At 44.7% G+C, this 22,820-nt stretch overlaps 1 protein-coding gene across 7 annotated transcripts in view; it reads right to left on the bottom strand.

Moving 5' to 3' along the window:
• Positions 1 to 22,820, bottom strand: part of clstn1 (calsyntenin 1) — a 33,293-nt gene that overhangs the window by 9,043 nt on the left and 1,430 nt on the right. Inside the window, exons 2-11 of one of the 7 annotated variants that reach the window (XM_048241683.1) lie at positions 12,557 to 12,679; positions 8,794 to 8,823; positions 6,495 to 6,690; positions 5,879 to 6,087; positions 4,982 to 5,131; positions 4,527 to 4,721; positions 3,984 to 4,232; positions 3,177 to 3,298; positions 1,659 to 1,821; positions 987 to 1,037 (exon numbers count right to left, since the gene is read on the bottom strand). In XM_048241683.1, the coding sequence (XP_048097640.1) occupies positions 987 to 1,037; positions 1,659 to 1,821; positions 3,177 to 3,298; positions 3,984 to 4,232; positions 4,527 to 4,721; positions 4,982 to 5,131; positions 5,879 to 6,087; positions 6,495 to 6,690; positions 8,794 to 8,823; positions 12,557 to 12,679 (1,488 nt within the window). The remainder of the gene's footprint in view (positions 1 to 986; positions 1,038 to 1,658; positions 1,822 to 3,176; positions 3,299 to 3,983; positions 4,233 to 4,526; positions 4,722 to 4,981; positions 5,132 to 5,878; positions 6,088 to 6,494; positions 6,691 to 8,793; positions 8,824 to 12,556; positions 12,680 to 22,820) is intronic. The other 6 variants (XM_048241684.1, XM_048241687.1, XM_048241688.1 and 3 more) reach the window with 6 other exon arrangements.

The raw sequence follows: 22,820 nt of genomic DNA, 5'->3' as shown, positions 1-22,820 counted from the left end.
TGAGCGTTCGTTGCCCAGAGGCTTTGCTTAGAAACAAATGATGAGATGGGCTGAGCTGATAACTGGCCCCGAGCCACATGCACGTCTCTCAACCAAGATGGAGGAACAATAGAGTTACTGTGATGTCGAGACAGAATGGAATGCCAATGCATGGTTCAAAGTAAACAAAGAAGAGGTGGGTAAAGATGGAGTGAAAAACACTGACATTCCATAAACATACACAGCTAATTTTTCCATTTTACTTTTTAGTGTCTTGGGTATACAATTCACCTTGGACCTTGATATGGCTTAAATCCATAGAGTACATATACAAAATATAACCCTCGATATCATATGTGAAATGTACCTTTTATACTGATTTAAAATTCAGATGCGGTTTCTAAAAATGGCCCAGTCATGCTGGCTAGCAGGAGCTGGCTTTAAAATACAGGGACTCAAAACTGCCTGATCATGCTGGCCAATGGAGCTGAGAGGAAGTTTATTTCAGGACTCTGTCTCTCTCTCTCTCTCTCTCTCTCTCTCTCAAGGTGACACAGTAGCACTGCAGAGTGCTGGCCAGCCCTGACAGGCCAAAAATACTAGACACCGTGTCTAGTGTGTTTACGGCAGTGAAACAAATGTTTGCCTTCTCCTCTATTGTGCATTGTATCAAACCAGCCAGCCTGTGACCTGAAAACAGAAACAGGCAGAGCAGCTGAACTGTGGTTCGAAAAGAAAAGAAGAAAGAAATGGATGAACGTAAAAGAGCAAGGGAAGTACAAACGAGCGAAACTGAAGACTGTCTCATGCTATGAAGTGTTAACGCGAGTTAAGAAGCACGTGCGACTCCTCGGAGCAACTAAAACGTTCCCGAGGTGTGGGTCGTTTTAGTTGGGGGAGGAGGCTGGCTTGCATAAGCATGAAGGGTTAACACTGCATATGTGTAGGTGTGTGTACACGCATCGACATGTCTGAGAGACGTTTGAGGGAAGGATTGTGTGCGCAACCTGTGGGAGGCTCAGACACGGCCTCGGTCTCATTGTCAACTCCTGAGCCGTCTGTGGAGGTGACACACAAGAAGAGAGAAAAGCAGGGAGAGACCAAGTCTTCGTTAACCAACAGAAAGAAGGACTCAGTTAAACATGTCAGAGTGTCAAGATATACTTTTCGGACTGTGTTTCCCAAAAGGTTTCATTCTGCTGCAACAAACGTTAAGTTATATAGCATATTTGTTGCAGGAATGTTATTCCTTATTTTGTATGTCACTTTAGATAAAAGTGTCTGCTAAATGAATGCAAATGCATTTCTGAGCACTCTCGCTTTCATTAATGAAGGCTGCAGCACAATGCAACGTTTGAGAAACACAGCCTGGGTTATTTCTTTCATACAAATTACATCCAGTGTGTAGGACTCTTGCCTCCAGAAACAAGAGTCTCTTTCCAATGAATGCATTTCACTTAGAGCTACATTAAATTATCCGTCTAATGATCATCACTTAGCTACGCTAGCAGCCTACGTTGTTATGCATGCAGAATATGTCGCCTCAGGTGACAACATGCTCTATGGATTACCTAAATCTACAGGAGAGAAAGAACAGGAGCAACAAACAAAGAGAATCTACCCAATAAGAGGCATTGTCTGGAAACAAAGAGTAACGAAAGCCAATTGCCGCGCATTACCTTGCCAGCAGGCTCCAATGGTAAGCTGGGTCTCCAGCTTGGAGGCATGCAGGGGGTAGTCCTCGGTTACCAGGAACGGCTCGAAGGTGACTCCGTCGACAAACAGGGTCACCGAGGGGAACTCGATGTTCAGCACGTAATGATGCCATTCCTTATCGCAGACCTGAGATTGAAAGAGAGAGATAAAGAGGAAGGGAAAAGAGGGAGAGAAGATCAAATCAGATTGAAAAATTCACCTCTGTGGAGATATGAGTGCCATGGTGCCTGTTACGGTAGAAACTGTGGCTGTGCAGTCATCATTTAATCTGACAGCAGCTTGCCAGAGTACATAAAATCTACTTTGAAGACTGTTCTTCATCTCATCCTATTGGGTGAAAATGCTCGGGGGTTAACAAGGAATTTCATGAGAAAGGGGCTTCAATTTATGATGATCATCCTGCAGTGCAGTTTTTCTAGTACAGCTCACTCTGCAGTAGTACAGCGCAGTGACTGTCTGACAGCCAAAACAACTGCAACCCGCATCATGAGCACCCAAACAAATGCAAGCCTTTGAAGCATGAGGATGCAGAACACACACACACACACACCTCCTCCCTCCTCCTTTTGCATTTGCAGAGGGCCCTTCACTCAAACACAATTTCCTTCCGATTCCGTCTGGGTGATTTGGTGCTTTATTAAGTTTCAAACAAAAGGGCTTTTCAATATGAAAACCCACATCAAAGCCCAAACCGACTGCTAAGGGGAGCACAGAGACTTTTGGAGGTTTTTTTACTTTCCTGAACTCACCTCCCCAGCAGTTTTCTTCCAGTGGGAAATGAACCCACCTCAGGCTAGTTTTGTACTTTGCAGCCACTTCCCAGTTTGAAATATTTAAACCCCTACACGAAGTACAGTAATGCTAACAAAAAAGGATTTAACGAGTGTGGATTCTATTCTGATCGGCTGCACATGCCAGAAAGAGTAACTCTGCTCTGGTATATCCCATTCTTAGGTCTTTATGCAGTTCCAACATCAGCAGATTAAGATTCATTTGATTTACCAATGTTTTGAGAAGCTGGAATAATTATGCAGCCAAGATAAAAGAACGAACACACAATTACCAACCTTATCCAATTAGTGCTTAAAACACGACTGCCTAACTTAACGTTTTAGCTGAATAAAAGCAGGATTAAGATCTCCTCCTTGGGTCAGACGGGTTTCGTCGTCTGCTTTCAGATTGGAGTTGGATCTGCTTTAAGCCAAATTACTCCAGCAAGCCCTTTTGCTCACAGTCAGCAAATATTCTACCCAACCACTGGGCACTGTGTGTGCACTCACAAAGAGAAGGGCACCATCAAGAGCTTCTTGGCTTGTTTCCACTGTGGACTCCTCAATGGTTCTATTTACATTCCTTTGAGGAAAGGTTCTATGGGTGTCAACAAAGGTTCTCTGCGGAGCTTTCAGCTTTGTGAAGGAACCCATGAAAAACCTTTCAATGAAGAAGCTGTGCACCATGGTTAACTCTCACTCAGAACTGACCTGGTCCAGCTTCCAGTGGAACTCGGCAGGCTTGTAGCTCTCGGCCTCTGTAGGGTCCTGCCTCAGAAGCAGCACCAGGCGACAGTTGTGGACGTACAGCGAGTAGTGGTGCCTGTTCATCTCTGCAACAACCACCACCAGAATAATGTTATGGCTTCATACATACAGCATTCATGATAAGATTTGATAAGAGTGGCAATGTGGATAAAAGTCAGGAGATTAAATGAAACTATTCAGTATGACAGACAAACACTTGAAATGCCAAGAAAAACACTCAAGATGACATTTGTTTTCAAAGAATTATTTAAGTCTTCATCTAGAATTCTTTGGTAACATTAAGGCATCTGAATTGCATAATAACTAGGCCATATGGGCAGTTAACCATAAGGTAAACAAAACCCTCACAACAGACAATCAGATTGGCCACAATCCCATCACTGGCCCCAGCCTTAGCTAAAAGAATAGCCTGTGATGGCTACATGCTAATGTCCACATGATGTAATCCTACTTACATAAGTACTATACGGCTCACTGCTTGCACAAGATTGGATTGTAGTAAGACTGGGAGATACTGCACAGTATACTATGAGGATGAACCGCTGAGAGTATTGCAGCCTACACAGCCTGACATGACCCTTGCCTTTAAGGAACCTACAGAACATGATGATGGTGCCATTTTCCTTGACATAGTGGGTTTTATTTTCAGGCCTTTTTCCACCCACTGAAGATAGGAATTCAGTATCAAGCAAAACATTTCTAGTACATACAACCACACAGATACACACATACATACATACACACACACACCTGACTTGTCAGAGTTGCAGAGGATGGTCTCTTTCTCGCGGCCCCCAGGACCATGCCTCATCCACACGGAGACGGTGAAGGGCTCCTTCAGGCTAGTGCTCACCACGCCCTCGGGGATCTTGATGGCCTGTGTGCCGTTGAACTCAAACACCTGGTCGCTGTCGTGGCCGTTGTCTGTGGGCAGGCCCACGGTCCAGTTGGCAGTGCTGCTGGGAGTGGGCAGCAGCTCCACGGTGTTGCCACTGGCACCTGCGACAGGCACAAAACACCATGTGTGACTCATGACAGAATACATCGAAAGTGGTTGCACAATGGGCCTGGTAAGGCATACGTTTTCATAAATGTGCTTTTAAATGTGTTACTGATAAAACAAACAAACAAAAACTCATACAGATCATTCAAACCAAACACAGCTTCTCAAACGTGACACTATAATCCCCCTGAAGTGTTTGTTCAGGACAGAAGCATTCAACCAGAAAGTTAATATTTGTTTGGCCATAGTGCAATTTGAGATGGCATGAGGCGTTCTGGTGCTGTACTCACCACACAGCTTGTGCAGGGACTTCTCAGAGTATGTGTCTCTGTCGCAGCCCTTGCCAATGTGACTGGTCTCCAGCTCAATGGTGGCCTGGATAGAGGTGATTGGCTCCTCGCAGGTCTCCAAGTGCATGCTGGGAAACAGGGCCAGGCTCCCAGTGCCAGGCTCATACTCAATTCGCTTATTAAATCCTGTCCCCCCAGGATGAGGAAAAAAGAAAACATTTGTTATTCGGCAGCGACAACACAACAAAAATAGCAAAATCATTGCATAAAACGATTACTTCAGTTTATGTCTGTGTTGCTGTCCATTCCGGGCCAAACAAATGGCTACCCCTTTTGAGATTAAGTGGCTTATGTACTGTTTACATGATAGGATCACCTCGGTTCACTGAAGATCAAAGCAAAAATAAAATCTGCTAATGTGTTGGGCAGTGTAGTGAAGCGGCAGCCTGTGCTACCTTGCCAGCTTGGTTTGCAGGTGGGCTTGATGTTGATCTTGACGAGGACATCCTCGGAGGCCCGGTTCTTTCCACAGTCGTAGGCGGTCACGGTCAGCTTGTACATGCGCTCCTTGCTGTAGTTGAGTTTCTCTGTGTTCTTGATGTTGCCTGATATAAAAAAAATAGGAACCTTAGATGTTATTTCCTTTTTACCAGTAGGGTTGCCTTAGAATGGAATACTGTAAGTGCCAAAGCAATTGAACATAACCTGTCTATTTATACCCGTCACCTAACAATTTTAACTCATAATTCTTATACTTACAAAAGACTGTCTGCTCAAAATATTCACATTTCTGCATGAACCTTGCACTGATAAGAACAGAAAAGGGTGAAACAGAGGGTGCTGACTAATGCTGGGTTCCATGTTAGAGGGCTTCCCAAAAGAAAGCTCTGACTCTTGGAACTGCTGGGTATGTATTAGAGTGTTTGAACAGGAGATGAGTAAATTCCGACCTCATCTTGTATTTGCACTCCATCTCCATCAGAGATTGAAACAGGAGATTGAAAACATCACTGTTCAGTGAAGTTGGCACAATATGCAGCAGAGCTAAAGCCGTCTCTCTGTGTTCAAAGCCCTGAGCCAAGAGTCAAAACCCATCATTGCATTCAGATCACACCTCAAGGTGACAGGCGTTCACTTCAAAGCTACATGTCGTATTGAATTTTAAAGCAGGCCACTGCTTTGCAGAAATCAATTTCATGGGTGCAGCTTCGAGCACCACAAACTAAAACACTTCTGAATTGCCCTGATCGCCAACAGTGTCACTGATGCCATGTCTAATGTACCAGCGAGTGGCAGCAATTACAGCTAGGGTGACATTTTCCCACCCCCGCCTGTTCATCCCGGTCTCCTACCGTCCTTGTCAATGGAGAAGGGCACATCGGGAGTGACGATATCATAGCTGCAGATCTGGCTGTACTGGAAGGAGCAGTCGGCGTCCACAGCCTCTACTTTCAGGATGTTGTCGTACTTCTTCCCCTCGATGACGGTGGCCTTGTAGGATTTCTCCTTGAACACAGGTGAGTACTCGTTCACATCGTTCACCTGGATGTGGACATTGGCCCTGTACAGGGAGGAAAGGGGACGGGGGTTGGTGCAAGATTGAATTGGGAGAGGATCAGAGTTGAAGGGTACAGCCATGAGCCACAGACATGACGCATGTTTCATTCAAAAGCAGATAATTGGATGAAGCCTGCATCGAACTGCTGGACGGACATGTAATGATTTTGGGTCATCTGTGTGACAACCTCTCTCCCCCAGGATTTCAAATCACATTATGTCACGGTTGGCTTGTCTGAACCAAGGAAATCTTCATGTAGCTAATTACTATTTTTCCATTAACTAATACACTAACATTTACTAATACAATTCCTAATAAAAAGAGACAACGAATATAGTAAGTGTAAGTTGAAGTCACACAGCCTGGGTTTATGGAGGTGTGATAAATTGGACATGTCTGACAAAACATACTTATGGGACTTCTTCATGTTAGCTCCGTCGGGACCCTCGCCACAGTCGTAGGCCTGGATGGTGAAGGTGTGCTCCTTCTGCAGCTCACAGTCCAGCTTGTCCTTGGCCCGGATGACCCCCTCGCCCGTGGACTTGTCCAGCACCACCGCCTCGAAGGGGACATTCTGTCCGTGGATCCGGAAGCCACAGATCTCTCCTGGGTACGCCAAAAGATGGAGAGCAAGGAGGCGTGAGTTGAGCGTGGCCATGACTCCGGGAGGGAGAGAGAAAGGGAGGGAAGGGAGGAGGGGAGAGGGATGGGAGCGGAGGAAGTAGGAAGGGCGGGGTAAGTGTGTGTGTGGGGGGGGGGGGGGTTTGGGGAGGGCATCACGGCAAAAGAGAAGCTACCCACTGCGGCAGATCATGTGGGAAAAACAAACAAACAAACAAACAAACCAACCAACCAACTGACCAACCAAAAACAATAACACAATGAAAACAAGAGCACACCACACATAAATAAAGAACAGCCAAAGTTGTTCTGTGTTTAATTCTCTTGGCAGCCAAGGGATTGTACACTGTTTGTACACTGGTGGGAAGGCGAGGGAGAGGGGTCTGTGAAGAAAGCTGGTAGCACTGTAGGGTGGGTGAGTATTTGGGAGCAGGAGGGGAGGGGGTGTTGTGGGCAGGGGTTCGAGTTAAAGCATAGTGTTTCATCCAAGCCACTTTGATCACATTGCATCCAGACATGCAGTAAGTAACCCAGAAAAATAGAGAAAGAGAAAGGGAGAGAGAATAAAGACAGAGAAAGAAAGATGTGGAAAGGCATTTCACAGGAATACTTTAATACAAAGTCAACAAAATCAAGAGAAACAACAGAAAAATACAAATAAACAAGTAAAAGTGATAATCGATGTCTGTGAAAAATCTCACAGCCTCAGAAAATTCTGAATTTTTGAGGAAGCCAACAGAAAAATAGAAGATTAAAATATTCCATTTATGGTCATAGTTGATGGACAAGTATTAATGAAGGAGTGTGGCACATATTATTTCTAATACAATTACTGTTATCCAGAATTTATGACAAAAGAATGGAAGAAAACATAAACAAAGGGTAAATCTTTAAACTGAGAGGCCATTTTCCACCTAAAGCTAGGCTTTTGGCATGATGGAAGTCTTCCTGTGCAATGTCGACTCTCCCACACCCTTTTAAGAAACAAAGGGATGAGAAGAATAAAACAAACAAAAAAGCAGAACAGTAGGAGTGATCAAAAAACGTAAGCACTGGATGAGAGCCCGGGGGTTAGAAATATCCACTTGCTTGACATCCACATCCAAAACACCAGCTGCAGTCATGCTGTGACCAGGTAGGGGTTAATGGTGAGGAGGGTGGACGAGACCAGACGAGGTGTTTGCTACGGTGAATCGACAGAAAGCTTCGAGAGTTTGCATCAGTTAACAATCTCAGCAAAATTTCGGGCTGGCGCAGGGCTCCAGGAGAAGATAGAACGCATTGGGAACCTTCTAGAAACTGGACATTCACTTCCACTTTTCTTTCTTCTTTTTTTATTTTTTTATTTTTTTATTTTCGGGAATCAGATTTTAGAACAATCACCAGAATTGTTGTGCATGTGCATATAACATGGTAACAATTGAAAGATCAGCATGCCATGTTTTGCATAAGACCATCACAAAATATTGTAATTATTGTAAGGTTGTTTAGATATTGTAAATATTTCCAATCTTCTTGTCATAAAGGAGTATCACTAGTCTATGGTTAACCATTCAGATTCCTCAATTTAGGATGTTCAAAATTTACCACTAAATCTTACTCTATACCTGTAAAATGCAACCTATTTACAGGTTATAGGCCATAACCTAGTATTACTACTTTTACCTACTGAGAATTCATATCTGTCTGTAATACTAGACATATGCACATGCTTAGTTGTGGATTTTTCCCGCATGGAGAGATTTTTTCCCGTAAGGAGAATACACTGCTGAAGCACTGTTAGGGTCTGCAAACTACAATGGATGTCAGTCTCATGCACAGATATTTCTAGATACGTTCTTCCCCACAACACACTTTTCATCCAGTTATTGTTCTTTTTCCAACAACAAATTTAAGGTGAGTGAAAAAAAACCCCAAATAAAATAGAAAGTTGAACCAAACAGAAGTGAAATCAAAAGACTAGGAAGAGATCACAGAGCATAACAGGAGTTTCTGTGTGAAATGCCAATGCTTTTTGTTTTGTTTGCGTTAGTGGGGGGTTAATCAAAACAACAGTTCACAAAGCAGTAGAAAGAACCCGTCATTCACCTTCTTTGGTGAAGGTCACCTCAAAACTCTCTATAAGAGGGGAAGAGAAGATAAACCCAGATCAGTCAGAGGGAAGAAAAGTCGAGAAAGACCGATGAGCAGAGAGAAAAGATAAGAAAGAGGAGAGAAGGATGGACAGTTTATCATGTGGACAGAACATACAAATGGCACAGCAACATTGAAAGACAAACAGAAAGACACTGCAGTTTCCGTCAGACCAGGGTGAATGCATGGAGGACATTTTTTTTTTTTTTTATCAAGGGACAGAGAGCACTGATATAGAGCAAGTGGTCCATAAATAATGGTTGGCAGGGTGGGTGAGTGGGGAGGAGGGGGGGTATGTTATTCTTTTCCACAAGTATTGGGCACACATGCTCATATTTTCCTCATATATACAGGAAGGGAAAACAGAAATGGACTTCCTTTGGGTATTTTGAATACGAATGCGGATATTCAACAAATGGAAATAGAAATTCAGCCACTTCAGATGGACATCATGTTTTGTGACTCTCATAGCCATGACTGCTCTAGATTGAGTCTCAGAGAACCATTTCATTACCACCACCTCCACACAAAATGAACAGACAAAACAAAACAAAATAAGACAAAGGCAAAAAAAAGGCAAAAAGGCAGCTGAAAACCAACATAGCTCAAATGTTTAGTGTACTGTGCTAAAGCTCAGGAGGCTTTAAAGCCGGCCCGTCGACAGTGCTGCGCAAAGGGTTAGTTCTGCTTGGCTGCCTATGCTGAGGCCTGGCTTTGGCACCCCTACCCCTCTACCCCAGCCTCCCCCTTGGCCTCTCGCTGGCCGGGCTGTCCACCCAGGTTTTCACCTCAACAATCCAAAATGGATTTCCCATTAGGGGCTGCTGTTCAAAGCAAGTCATGCAATGTGGGCCTTTGTGCCTCCCCCAATGTCCAGGCAAGGGCTTAACGACGACCTCAGCGCCATTCCAGGAAGACAAGAGGCTTCAGCTGCTTCATGCCAAATGTCAACTAAAAGGAGGGGGGGTGTTAAGGGTGGAATGAGGGGGTGGGGGTGGGGGGTGGTTCCCATCAACCTCAACCACAAAGAATATCGACTCAGCCACGAGACTCCGATCCCAAGAACATTGATCTACTGGGAGCAAACAAGTCTTTGTGAGGGACAAAGGGTGAAAATAATAACAAGGAACTGGCATTGCTGTGTGCCACATTGTTAAGGTTCCTATTTTGTCCCTGTTTGACTTTCATCTCGGGCATGATGGCCGATTTAGGTTTTTATGAGCCCTCTTTATGAGGGTGTATGGACGGAGCGATGCACTGAAATGGCTGCCCTATATGAAGAGCTGATGGCTGCGTATTACCAATTCAGCTCCAGGGCCTCCTCTCAGCAGAGATGATCTGGGGTCAGCATTCTCGTGCCAGTGTCCAGAATTGACAGAATAGGGGATAAAACTGTCTGGGAAAAGAAAAAAAGGACCCCCACTCCGCAATTTAGACTTGAGGTCACCTCTAGCCCACAGCACAATATCCATAAAGGGAAATGTTTGGTGATAAATGCCTGATTGATTTGAACTGTATCTGCACAATCGTTAAAAAAATCTTAAGACAATAAAATAATAAGACACAACAGTCATAACTATGTTGTCTCTTGTGTTATGTATGACATTGTACTGTGTTGTTCTAGAGTGTGGTGGCCCCCAATATGGGTGGAGAGTGGAGGCCCCTAATATTCTAGAGTGTGGTGGCCCCCAATATGGGTGGAGAGTGGAGGGGAGGTGAACCTGAGCTCAACAGAGGGAGGGAGGGAGGCCTGGGGCTGAAAGCCTCACTTGTGTACCTCGGCCCCTAACTGCAGAGAGGTGCACATTCACACAGGCATGACAGAGGATGACTGTGCTTATTCGTCAGCTAGCAGGGGCCCCTCTGAGGCTCGCAGGCAGGCAGTAACACAGGCACACTCACACTCACAAACACAAACGGAGTAGAGACCCAAGTCCTTGCTCGGCCACCCATAGAGTGTTGGCCGGCGACGCACCAGGCTGATCTGCTGACAAGGAGAGGCAGTGCAGCGCCAGAGCAACGTCAGTCACCCCGACCGCCACGTGACTCGGTCAGAGAGAGGAGCGCTGGCCAACAGGGACAGATCGTCCGGCTCTTTGCTCTCCGTCGCATGATCAGAAGGGTGTGCCTCAGTGCCAAACCAGCCCAGTTTGGTTAGGGGGGGAAAAAAACATTCCCCACGGAGCTACTCCAGGTTTGAGAATATAAATGAGCACTTAAAAAAAACAATACAACAAAGATGACTGCATCAGTTTATTCGAAATTCAGAGTGGATTTTCAAACAAATTGGGTCAAGTAAAGTCCACTGAGATGCAGGTTTTTGAAGATGGGTAGAATGGGGGCTTGATTAAGACGGAAGGAAACACAGAACACCCATGCTGGGACTGGGACTACCACCACCACCACATCAGTCAGAATGAATGCATCCTGTAGTAGGCCATGGAGAAGGATCATTTAGCACATGTGCCGAGGAGTTGGAAGTGACATGAAAGCAGGGCTGCTGTGAGCAGGCGGGCCCAAAGGTGATAGTGGTGGTGGTGGTGGCGGCAGCGAGTTGGCGTAGTCGGCAGGAGCCGAGTGCTCACTGCTTGTCTGCATCAAGAGCAGACCCACCAGGGGCCCTGGAACAAAGCCATCTCGATGTGATCTTAATGTCATTAATGAGAGACATGGCTTACCACTGCCAGGGCCCGGTAATTGTGTCTTTACCAGGACAGGCAGCATGGAGGGCTAACCTAAATGCTGACTAACTCCATAGCATTACTGGACCCTAGAATTCTACCGATAAAGCACTTTCATGAATAAGCCATCACAGCTTTGATACAAATGTGATGATGTTTACTGTGTATCAAAATAGATCTACAAAAAAAAAACAATGACTGTGTTAACAATCTTTTTTTCCAAAGAGGTATTACAAAAGAATAATCAAAGGCAAAACCCAGGTCTTCACTATAATGAATTAAAGCTGGCCTATTCATTGGTATTCATTGGGGAAATTAATGGGGAACATTCCATTTCAGTCGAACAGTGTTGACATTTACAGCTTAAAAAGCAATCTTGTCAGAAAAATCCATGAAGATCAAATTTGTCAAGGGGCCGCAGCCGTCTTTCAGGATACAACACAATGTCAGTAATAGTCCAAAAGCAGGACTATGTGGCCACTTGTGTGCATGTCTACATTTGCGGTGGGTATTGGATACCAGAGAAATGGCTCAACAGTAACACTACAAATAAGTCATACATACAGTAGCTACATAAACATTACATTAATATCAAGGGATCCATTAGCAAACATATTATAGAGATTCCAGCAGGAAGTTATTGTTCAGAAGCACTGAACCATCAATAGCTATGACTTTAGATTTACCGTTTGATGTCTAGTTTCCACTTGACTTAATGGGTTAAACGACAGGCTATCAGAAGACAATTAATTCGCTTGCATGGAGACTGACAGATCATTTATCGAGCCCAAGGGGGAACTGTGGGTGGTTGGGTGGATGTGTGGATGAAAAAGTGGGTGGGGTTCTATTGAGGTAATTACTGTGAATTAGCAGATCAGAATCTGACATCACAGACTCAGTGTGGGGGCTCCACAGAGGCCAAAGAGGGCCCCCTCCCCTTACAGACTGGAGACATGGGGGTCTGCATACGACGGTGACCGACACTACAAAAAAAAAACAGCACAATTCACAACACAATTTGAAAACAGCACTCTCACCTGCATAGCGCAGTGGGGCATCTTTGTCCAGGGCAATCAGAGGAGGGTCCAGCAGCACCTTGTCATCATTCTCTGTGACGATGCCGTGATATGTGGTCTCGATCCATGGCTTATGCTTATTAACTGTGAGGAAAAGGAGACAGAGCAGTCGTCAGATCGTGAGGATACAGGGACTGACCACACTGACCAGCGTGACTGATCTGACCCCGGGGTTGACGAGATGTTGAGATCCAATTATAATAGTATTCATGACAGCTTGAGGTGAACTTTAAGAGAGAACTCCCCCTCAGTCTTCTTTGCCATAGAGAAAATAATCTTAATAAGCATCTTCCAGGGGCAATACATCCTGCAATACATCTGCAACACGGCATGACAGCGCCTTTTTGCTTTTGTTGTGTGACATATCCTAGCTGCACCACAGGGCTGACAGCTGCCTTTGAGAGAGAGAGAAAGAGAGAGAAAGAAAAAGAAAGAGAGAGAGTGTGTATGTGTGCGTATGTGTGTATACACTTCCCTGCATTAACGCTGGCACAGCGGGGTGTGTGTGTGTGTGTGTGTGTGTGTAAGATCAGTATTGGATCTCATTAGAAGGGCCTGTTCGTTGTTTGTGCAGCAGTGCTGCCACCGGCTCGCTTTTAAAACGTCAGTTCCAGACAGCAATCCCCCCACCTCACCTCCCTACCAAACACATCCTGGCTGCAATGTCAGGCCTGGAAGCAAAAGATGGAATGGGGAGGGATGGGGAGGCAGGAAAGGGAGGAGAGGAGGGCAGTGCAGTGCAGTGGATGTGAAGGGCAGACCGCTCTCCTCCACAGAGAGACATCAGCCTATCCTATTCCTATTGTCAGAGTCTCAGCAGTTTTCATGCGAAACCTGATATCTTTGCACCAGACGCAGCATGTACTGATCATTTCACTGCTACTGTACTACTAATGGGCCTGACCGAACATCACTGAATGCTTGCCGCTGATCTCCACAGAAGGCAGCCTCCATCTTATATAAGGCACATCCTTCAGGTAACCATAGCAATGCAAGTGCCCATAGACTGGCCGCGTTTATGAGGCTACAAAGCTCAGCTTCGCTGCTACTTAACAGGAGGCCTCAGAGGCAGCAGCTGTGGTTATGCCTTTTGGTTTCTAGCCCAGAAATCCATGTTAAGCCCGCTGGTCTCATGACCCCCAGACCTGTTAACAACAGCACAGTAGCCATTTTAGAAGGGGGCACTTAGCACTTTCATAAAGATCAGTTTAAAACTGCAGAAAAACAAAAAACATATTGCATATTTTGCAGTGACATCTGACACCACTATGCCTCCTCTGAGGACAGAGCATCTCCAGCAGCAGCAGAATGAAAGCATCTGCTTCAAAGGAAATTCATCCCCACACATTAAAAATAAATCAGCCAGCAGGGAATAGCAGAGATTTTGGCAGCTGCAACAAACATGCTCTAGCAAAGTCTGGAAATGTATGAGCTTGGGCTTATATTCAGCTGGCTATATGCACCTGGGACCAGAGACTCACCCCAAGGCTAAAGTCTCCCATCTCACAGGGAGCCCATGAAAAATGGCTGTTTAGACACAACACTAGGAAATCGTTGCATCTGCTCGTTATGAAGTGGTACGTGTGACTTTGAGTGCCGTTAGTAGCTAATCCTTTGCTTTTTCAGATCAGATTTCATGACATGCCATCGCTATGACTTTAAAGACAATAAATCTTTCACCGTGACAGAAACAGAGGCAGGAAGGGGGTAGGGGTGTCAATGATTCCAGCTGAAAGATTAATTTCACTGCCCCCCAGTTATGACTCAAGGGAGGACTGATAATGAGCCAACTGACATGATATCAGTCTATGGCTTCTGGCACAACAACCACAAATCTATTTAAACAACTCGAGCCAAATGCCAACAGATAACAAAAGGCTAGCAACAAAAAGGCTAAATACTACACTGTGACCACAAAACACACCAGTGTGTTGTGATTACCATCCTGTTTTGGTGGTGTGAGTCTTTAGGGGGGATTGGTGGTGGGGCGTTGTTGAAGGGTCTGCCTCTGAGTTCCAATCTGGCATGGTTCAGCATAGTAGCCACGCCCATGAGTCATCTTTAGCACCGGCTCGCTCACATGACCTGAAGTGTGCCACTGTGGTTGATGGCCGTCTCTGGACAGATTGCCAGGCCAGACTACGGGGATAATCTGCTTTAGGCCCTGGGGTCAAACCCTAAGAGGCATAGTTAGCTATGTCACATGGCTGGTAGGGAGGGAGGGAGACCAAATGTGACTTGTTTTTTTCTTAATCATGAGGTCAGTGCCAGGATAGGGTGCCCAAGCTGCTGTTTTTCTGTCTTCTCATTCATTGAAAGAGGACTGAATAACAAGGACTTAAAAACAACCAGTCTGGGATTCTGACTAGCATGAACATCCAATAATATAGTAGCCTACAATTCAACAATGTTGTCCGATCAAGATTTTGAAATCAGTTTAAATGTTTAATCAATTTTATTGAAAAATACCTAAAACAACAAAGTGGGCCCTGTATTGAATAACTATACACTTATCATACCTGGTACACTTATTCAATATACATCACTGGCCATTGGATAAAATCATGTTGTCAGTTGAAATCATGTTGTCATTGATGTCAGTAAGGATATCACATAACATCTGTAGAGGCCAGTGGGCAAATATAGCATACAATTAGGCATTACACTGGGATGCTCATTATGAGCACATACCCATGTTTGTAGTACATGTCCAGAACAGGTGGTGTGTGGAGCAGGTTCATGTCAGGCACTAGCTAACCTTAATCCTATAAACAGTACACGTCAGGGAATACACACACACACACACACCACATGAAAAGAATAAAATATTCATTTGATCATTTACAAGCGTTATTAATGACTAGAAAGACCCATGAGTTATAACTTTGTTCTTCTTGAGAGGAGCTAGAATACATACGTTCAACATCTGCAGTCACACAAGCACAAACACACACACACTCATGATCCCCAGAGCCATAGCTTTATACATCACCTCACACAAAGCTAAGCCGAATAACAACACACCAGCTCGACTCTAACATCTGCTGCACATGCACACACACACACACACCCACTCACCAACAATCACACCCTGATTAGGAGCAAATTAGCAGTGGTGCCACTGCTATTTTTCTTCCTGACGCGACTAGACCAGCCATTTCAAACCTTTTACTCACAGCCGGCCACACACTTCCAATCTGGGGCTATGAGGACCATAATTATTAAGGGCAGAGTTAAACTTCAAAGCGGCCCGCGTGGCTCTCTGGGGGATGCTGTGGTGAATAAGATTACCGAGGCATTTCTGATGTGGCTGATAACTTTTAAAGAGCTCCAGGGCCTGGTATGCCAGGCACATGCCAGCCTGTTTGGGTTGGCGTCGTGCCAGCCTCTCTTATCTTTTCTGCCTCTCTTTCAAACTCTTTCTTCTCAATTCTATCATTCATATGCACTTTGTGCGAAAGCCTTTCAGCATGGCAGGGTCACACTAAAGTAGTCCCAGCCAGCCAACTCCTGCAGAGCAGTTAAAATCTGCAAATCACACAAAATGGCGGAAACATAGAACCATTTAGTCACAGGCTAGGCGTACTACAAAACATTTGCTTTCAGGTAATATGGACCAAAATGAAAAATTAGCCCACGCAAACAACCAAGCTATTTTTCCATTATTCTATACTAATCCTCGAGCTATCATTTGGTGGCATTGAAAACATCCATTGCTAGAGCTGAGAGCCCTTCACTGCATCAGACATACTGCTTAACTCCATACATAGGAGCAGATGCCACACACACACAGACGTGTAAGTTACACTCCATCCATTTAGCTCCCAAGGGCAAAGTGAATAGCTTAATTTGCATGCATCCTCCTGGCACTGTGAAACACGTAGCAAACAATGTATGGGTGAATGGCATGGGGTCACATTAAGGGGTTGAAAGAGAGTTGCGTAACATGCGTGACAAGGTGCAAACGGTCTGCTGTGAATGCTCATTTCCTGTTTCATCTCCACACACAATATCCCGATACTGCAGTGATGCTGAAGCACACGTTTACATTTTAGCAAAATAATCACAGCATGGATATTTTCTGGACATACTTCTATTTTTAACATCTCACTTTGAGCATTTTGACGCAGCGTATCAGGGTACTTTCTGACCATGTAAGCACCTCTTTTCACATGATGATATTAAGTTTGTGTGAGTCACAATCATTCAAAACTCCCACATATGCCTCCAGTACTGTTTGATTGCAGATATGAATTCATTTAATTTATCATGAAGCCAACTAAGCTATTTGCTCCACATTAGAGTATGGAGAGAATGCAGCCTAGTTCTGATGACAGCACAAGGGCTGAAAAAAACAATGCAAGGCTTTGGGACAGGGACAGAGGCAACTATTTACTTTTCTCTCTTTCCCTATCTGTGTCGGCGGGGTGTGTGTGTGGTTACAGGCTTTCGGGAATGGGTTAAATGGGCTGTCTGCCACTGTGGAAGTGGAGGCATCCGGAATACCCCTGCCAAGCCTGCCACAACCACCCCCTCCAACGCCCCACTCCAGTACAACGCTTAACTGCTATCCTCAGCATTCCGGGGACATAGACTGCGGCTGATCGTGGGTGGGAGAGCCGTCTGGTCACAATTGCGACTGCCTCCTGCTCCTATCAGCAGCCATCTTGCATTCTAGTGCATGCGCTCTCTTTTGTCACCGCTCTGCTACAGTGCAGATGCATCAACTGATATGTGATCACATGATCAATGCACATGATCGATCAAAAATGGGCTGAAGTCAGACAGCATGGGTCATGTACAGACATTGGTGGCTGGAGTGGGGTTTGGTGGGTCAGGATAATGTAGCAGTGCTGCCATGCATGACATGCAATCCTTTTACCCATCATGTAAACCTAGTGACACCTAATCTTATAATGGTATGTGCACCCGTTTCATTCACTTGCAAGGTCATAGAATGCAGAGACGCCGCAACAAAGCATGGAGGTGGTCCCCCAACAGGATGGCTCTCATGGGTCAAGGTTCAAGGCTTGCTTGGTGCATGCATCTCAAATTGCTTGTGAAGTGGTTTGAAAGGTTTTGTGCTGCTCTGTGCCAATTGTTTTCCCACGTCTAAGGTTTCAAAATATCAACAAAACAAGTTGGGTCAGGGTTTAAGCCAGAAAAGGTCAAATGCATGCATATCTGCCCGAATAATAACCGGAACATTTAAGGAGTCTGCAGTTCATTGACAGACTAAGGAGGTAATTGGCAAACAGTCAGAGACCTAAAGAAAGCAAAAAAGGAAAGGAAATGAGGAATCTGATAAGGCCGTTCAGCCCATGGGGCATATTTTGCTGTTGCAGCCAAGCGTGTCACAATTCGCTTGGTTCCGTTGTCTGACCTGAGCTTTATTCAGACATCAGTTGGGTGGTGGCTTTCAGTAGAATGAGGAAACGTTGGCAAAAATGCTGATGGCAACTACAATGCATTGATGATACCTACAATGCATTGATGGTTCCAACTCAATTCTACACTCACAATTTTTATACTCACTTTGAGTACTACATCCTCACTGTTGCAACACAATACTGTTTATCAGGTCAGGTCGGTCTTATCCTGTCAGAGGTCTTTTCTTATTGGTCAGCCAAACTTGAGAATCTAACATGGCATTCAACCTTTTGTGATCCTTTTCAAACCCAGAGAAAAGCCTGTGTAACATGTGTATTGAATGAATCCGTAGTAATGCTTAACAAAAAAAAGTGTAGGCTAATCTCGCTGACCGATTTAACTAGATTTTTGAAAGACTCTTTTCTTCCAGTCAGGATGACACTACTCTGCAAGGTGATGGTGTTTGCACCCTGCTTGGGGTGAACACAATGGCAACAATCTGTACCAATTAGCACACGACACCTCCCTGCTCCACACCTCTGACGATTGTAAGGTGCGAGATCTATCGAGAGAGGTGTTAAAGATCAGATAGGAGAGAGGAGCTTGTTTGCAAATGATGGGTGAAAATGGGTTATGGGTGGGTGGAGCAGTGGTGGTGGGGGTAGGTGGATGGGGCAGGGGGTCATCATTGTCGTAAGATCTCTACCTTGTCAAGTTGCACTAGAGACAAAAACCTGAATGCCTCTTTACAGGTGTCCAGTAACGGCTTCAAGCACTCTTCAGCAAAGGAACCGTCTCTTTGACCCGACATACAAATTTGTCACAGTTATGTGACGTCTTCACAGAGCAAGTTGCTACTCGTGAGAATGGGCAACCGAACAATGGGCTTGTCCTAATCCTGCATTACAATGGCCAGCCTGCCCACACACAACGTGGCCCACAAGCAATGGCTATGCCACACCTTTGAAAGGAATTGTGAAAAGTGGGGAATGATATTCACCATCATTGCACCCTTTCACCCTTGTACAACATTCATCTACAAGTAGACAAATAGGAAGAAGGAATATGGGCTCCCTGAACAGTGCTTATTGAAACACAGTTGACACGAAGAGGCATTCAAGATGCTGCCAGTAGATGACAAAACTGCATTAGTCATTCAATGCGATTCCTCCACAGATCATCTTTGATCTCTTTTATAATAACTCTGCCACCCCCTTTGCATTACTGGCGTGACCCAGAAGAGTTTTTTGTGATGGCATCAAAAATTCATTTAATTAAACTGTCAAAACTCAGCTCGTACTTTTTTCATTTCAGACGCCTGCATAGAGAATTAGATTTAAGACAGGAAATGCTACCATAATCCCTTGGTCAATTTGTCCACAGTCAAAAATACAGGCGCACACTCCTCTGTTTGCGGTTGAATTGAGAAGTGTCAGAGCTTGTTGAAGCAGGCCCTCGTCAATCACAGAGCCTTGACTGTTCACAGCAGCCTAACGGCCCTCTCTAGACAAACCTGTGGGTGGGGGCGCCCCCAAAATATCCCTCCCCCACTGGTCAAAGCCTCCAATGCCTCCCCCCTCTCTTTTCCGCAAACAGAGGAGCCCTCACAGCCACACCAGGGCAGGCAGGGGGTCAATGTATGCTCAAGCAAACGTCTGTTTGTTCAGTGGGCAATCAGGGCTCGCACAAACAACGCAAAGGCATTTTCACTGGGGGTGGAGGCCTTAGGAGGGGGTGCACGGAGGGGGTGTTGGGAAGGGTGGGGCGTAGTGGAGGCAGCTACGAACGGTGTGAAAGCTCCTCAATCAGCATTCAGCGCCAGCCACACAAAAGAGCCAGTGAAAGTGAGAGTGGAGCAGGAGGAGGGGGCGAAGGAGGAGGAGGACCCAGGCCCTGTGGAACCCAAGAGAGCACACAAAGCTGGTTTTCATTCCCACCTGTGGCTGTAGAGGCCACTGGGTGCCTCGCCTGCAGGTGAATGTGCTCTCTAGTTACCTCGTTCCCATGGAGCGTCAATGCAGTGACGCATTTGGTCTAGAGTAAAGAGAGGGGCGCAATATTTCTTATGGTGACAAAGCGCTCCAGGGGAGTTTCAGATTGGAAAGTCATCATGTGCCTGTACTGCATCTGCATCTTTGCAATTACGTTGTGATTAAATTTGCTGCCCCTGCCAAGAGAGAGCGAGTTATCCTTCCGAGGTTTTCTCAAATATTGTAATATGGCAAATATCTTAATGAGGAATGATTATACCGCTTCTTGGTTTGTTGTCAGTCAAAACAATTTCTGCCCGGCTATCTGCCTGCAATCATTATCATCATGACTTTCTTATCAAGGGCATCTCAAGAGGAAACACTTGTCTACATGACCAACTACATGGAAGTGACCAACATAACACAGATGAGAGCTTTCTCCATGGCCCTAGTAATGGTTAAAGCGGCCTCCTCACAAACCTGACGCACAAATACAAAAGCACTCACACTCACTCATACATACCCACACACGGCACGCACACAGTAAGGTAGACATTTCCTGCAAGTTAATAAGTTCCTGAATAGTACATTATTGGTTTAAGCGACCTTTGGCGACAAATGAAAGCTAAAATGCCCATGTCTAAGCCCCATGTAACAGTGGACACATTGTGAGGCTGTCATTCCACAACTTTGCTCCAATCTGTGGGCCAAGAAACCCCTTTGTTCCTCCCTTGTTGAGATTCCTTGAATAAATAGGCCAACAAATCGAGAGGTAGCTGCGCAACATGGAGCTCATAGGCAAGCCAGTGAAATAGTGTGTGTGGGAGATGAAGCGAATCAAATAAAAACTACTGAAGGTTAACTTCACACAAATCAACATCATTTTTATTCTGGGCATCTGAGCAAAACCATAAAGACTTGACACGGCCATGCTACATTTGTTCTCAACTTCAAGCCATGACACATTCCTCTGTGAGAGTTAAATGCAAACCACTGGGTATATTTAGTGTGGTAGTGAATGCTAGGCGTTGTGAGTTATCTTGAGCGTAAGCTGACAGAGTTGTTGCCATGACCATTCCATGCCGTTTCAGGACCGCAGGTCTTTCCATGTGTTAAGAACCATGCTGTTTAAAAATGTGCAAATTAAAGATTAAAAGTTTCTTAATGTATGTGTCCAGGCAGGCCTGGATTTATGTCAGAGCGGACAGCCATTTCCCTGGAGAGCCAGGACGGTCAGTTCATTTCACACAAGACTTGCGTCCAGGGTGCTTTCCTGTCAGTATGACGACCAGTGGAACTCATTAACAACGACTGTATGTTAAATAGTACACAGGATGAGACAAAAGCTATTAGTCAATTAACCTCTGGTTCTTCAATACCACCAATCACAATTTTCCAGAGAATAATTAAATGACACAACTGGGATGAAATAGTCACTCCATGAACATATCTGCTTGCTTATGAGCTGCCTGCTTGAACTTGAGAGGAGTGTGGAAAAGATAGCAAACAGAGCAGCACCTTGCATTGCTGTACCTCTACTGGGACAGGCCAAGCATTTGACCGGAGGCCACAAAAGAGGAGCATGCAGCTGGTTGCATCTGTTTATATGAACAACATGCTTCGAAAAAAAGTTTTATATAGCCTTGAGGATCAGTGTGAAACAAAAATGAGGTTCCTTTACTGAGGCAACAGAAATTTGGGTTGTACAACATGCTGTGACTAGAACAGAAACATACAGTAAGTAGAGTAGAATACGGTATGTAGGCTAGGCCTATTCCTATCAAAACCAAGAATAAAATACATTAATAAAAACAGACACCTGAATTAAATGTTGTTTGGAGGTAGGCAGTTCTTCAGGGAGATTTCAAGATCATGGCAGTCATAACATTTCAAAGGAATAAAATATGATCTCTATTACCTCAATGAATCTCTAAAGTGTTAACACACTATCCCACACTATACTCATTTCCTGATGTCTCTGGCCAGGTACTTTTTCACCTTCACCAATTCAACAAAATAGGATTTGCATTTGCAAGCCACGTGCCAAACACTTCCTCAAGTCCTTGAAGAGGTTTGCTGGGAGAAATATGCCAAATGACAACATATCCTCTATGTTTAGACTCTGTGACTGCTATGTTGGACCACAAATAATGTAAACCAACACCCTTAGGTCAAACCATGGAGCTGAAAGTGAATGTTTTTTCAGCCAGAGAGAAAGGCAAGCACCATCCAAATATGGAAATTGCACATGTTGCTTGCTTTCCATGTAATGGCTGTGAACAAAGCAGGTGTGCTATGCAAACACATTTGGTCAACTAGAGTAACAGACTTCACAGGAGTGTGTCATCTGCCCATAAACCCAACAGCAAATCTCTATTCTTCCCAGTGTTTCATTTGGCTTATTTTATTCTTTCTCCCAAATGCTTTCATTATCTACGCCTATATCTTGGTAGATGTTTTGTTCTTTCTCTATAAAAAATTACAACTGATTAATTTAAGTAAAGTAGAAAAGGCACAGGAAAATTGTTGTAAAAGGATAAACTACCCAGGTATTGTGTCTGCTTTTCAGATGGTCATCTGGAATCTTGAATGACTGTCAACATTTGACACCAAGGCTTTAAATAATCAACCATCAACTGTGCAGCAATTTGTTTAATTATCTGATCTCATGCTGGTGGAGATGGTGCATGCATTCATTCCCAGCTGCTTCTCATTGCAATATGTTCCTTTTACAAGTCCTAGCTACACCACTTCCACAGGAGACAGTCTAATGTGGGACCGTGTTCTATTAAAGTATCGAGGCCATATAACTGTAACCAATAAAATGGATGATATGGGCTATATAAAATATGGGGGAGGGGGACCTGCCTGCGATTTGCGTTTAG

This window comes from Alosa alosa, chromosome 4 (genome assembly GCF_017589495.1).
Source record: "Alosa alosa isolate M-15738 ecotype Scorff River chromosome 4, AALO_Geno_1.1, whole genome shotgun sequence".
In the NCBI taxonomy this organism is placed as follows: domain Eukaryota; kingdom Metazoa; phylum Chordata; class Actinopteri; order Clupeiformes; family Clupeidae; genus Alosa; species Alosa alosa.
The sequence above is the reverse complement of the archived record's forward strand: the minus strand, read 5'-3'. Positions and strand labels throughout refer to the sequence as shown.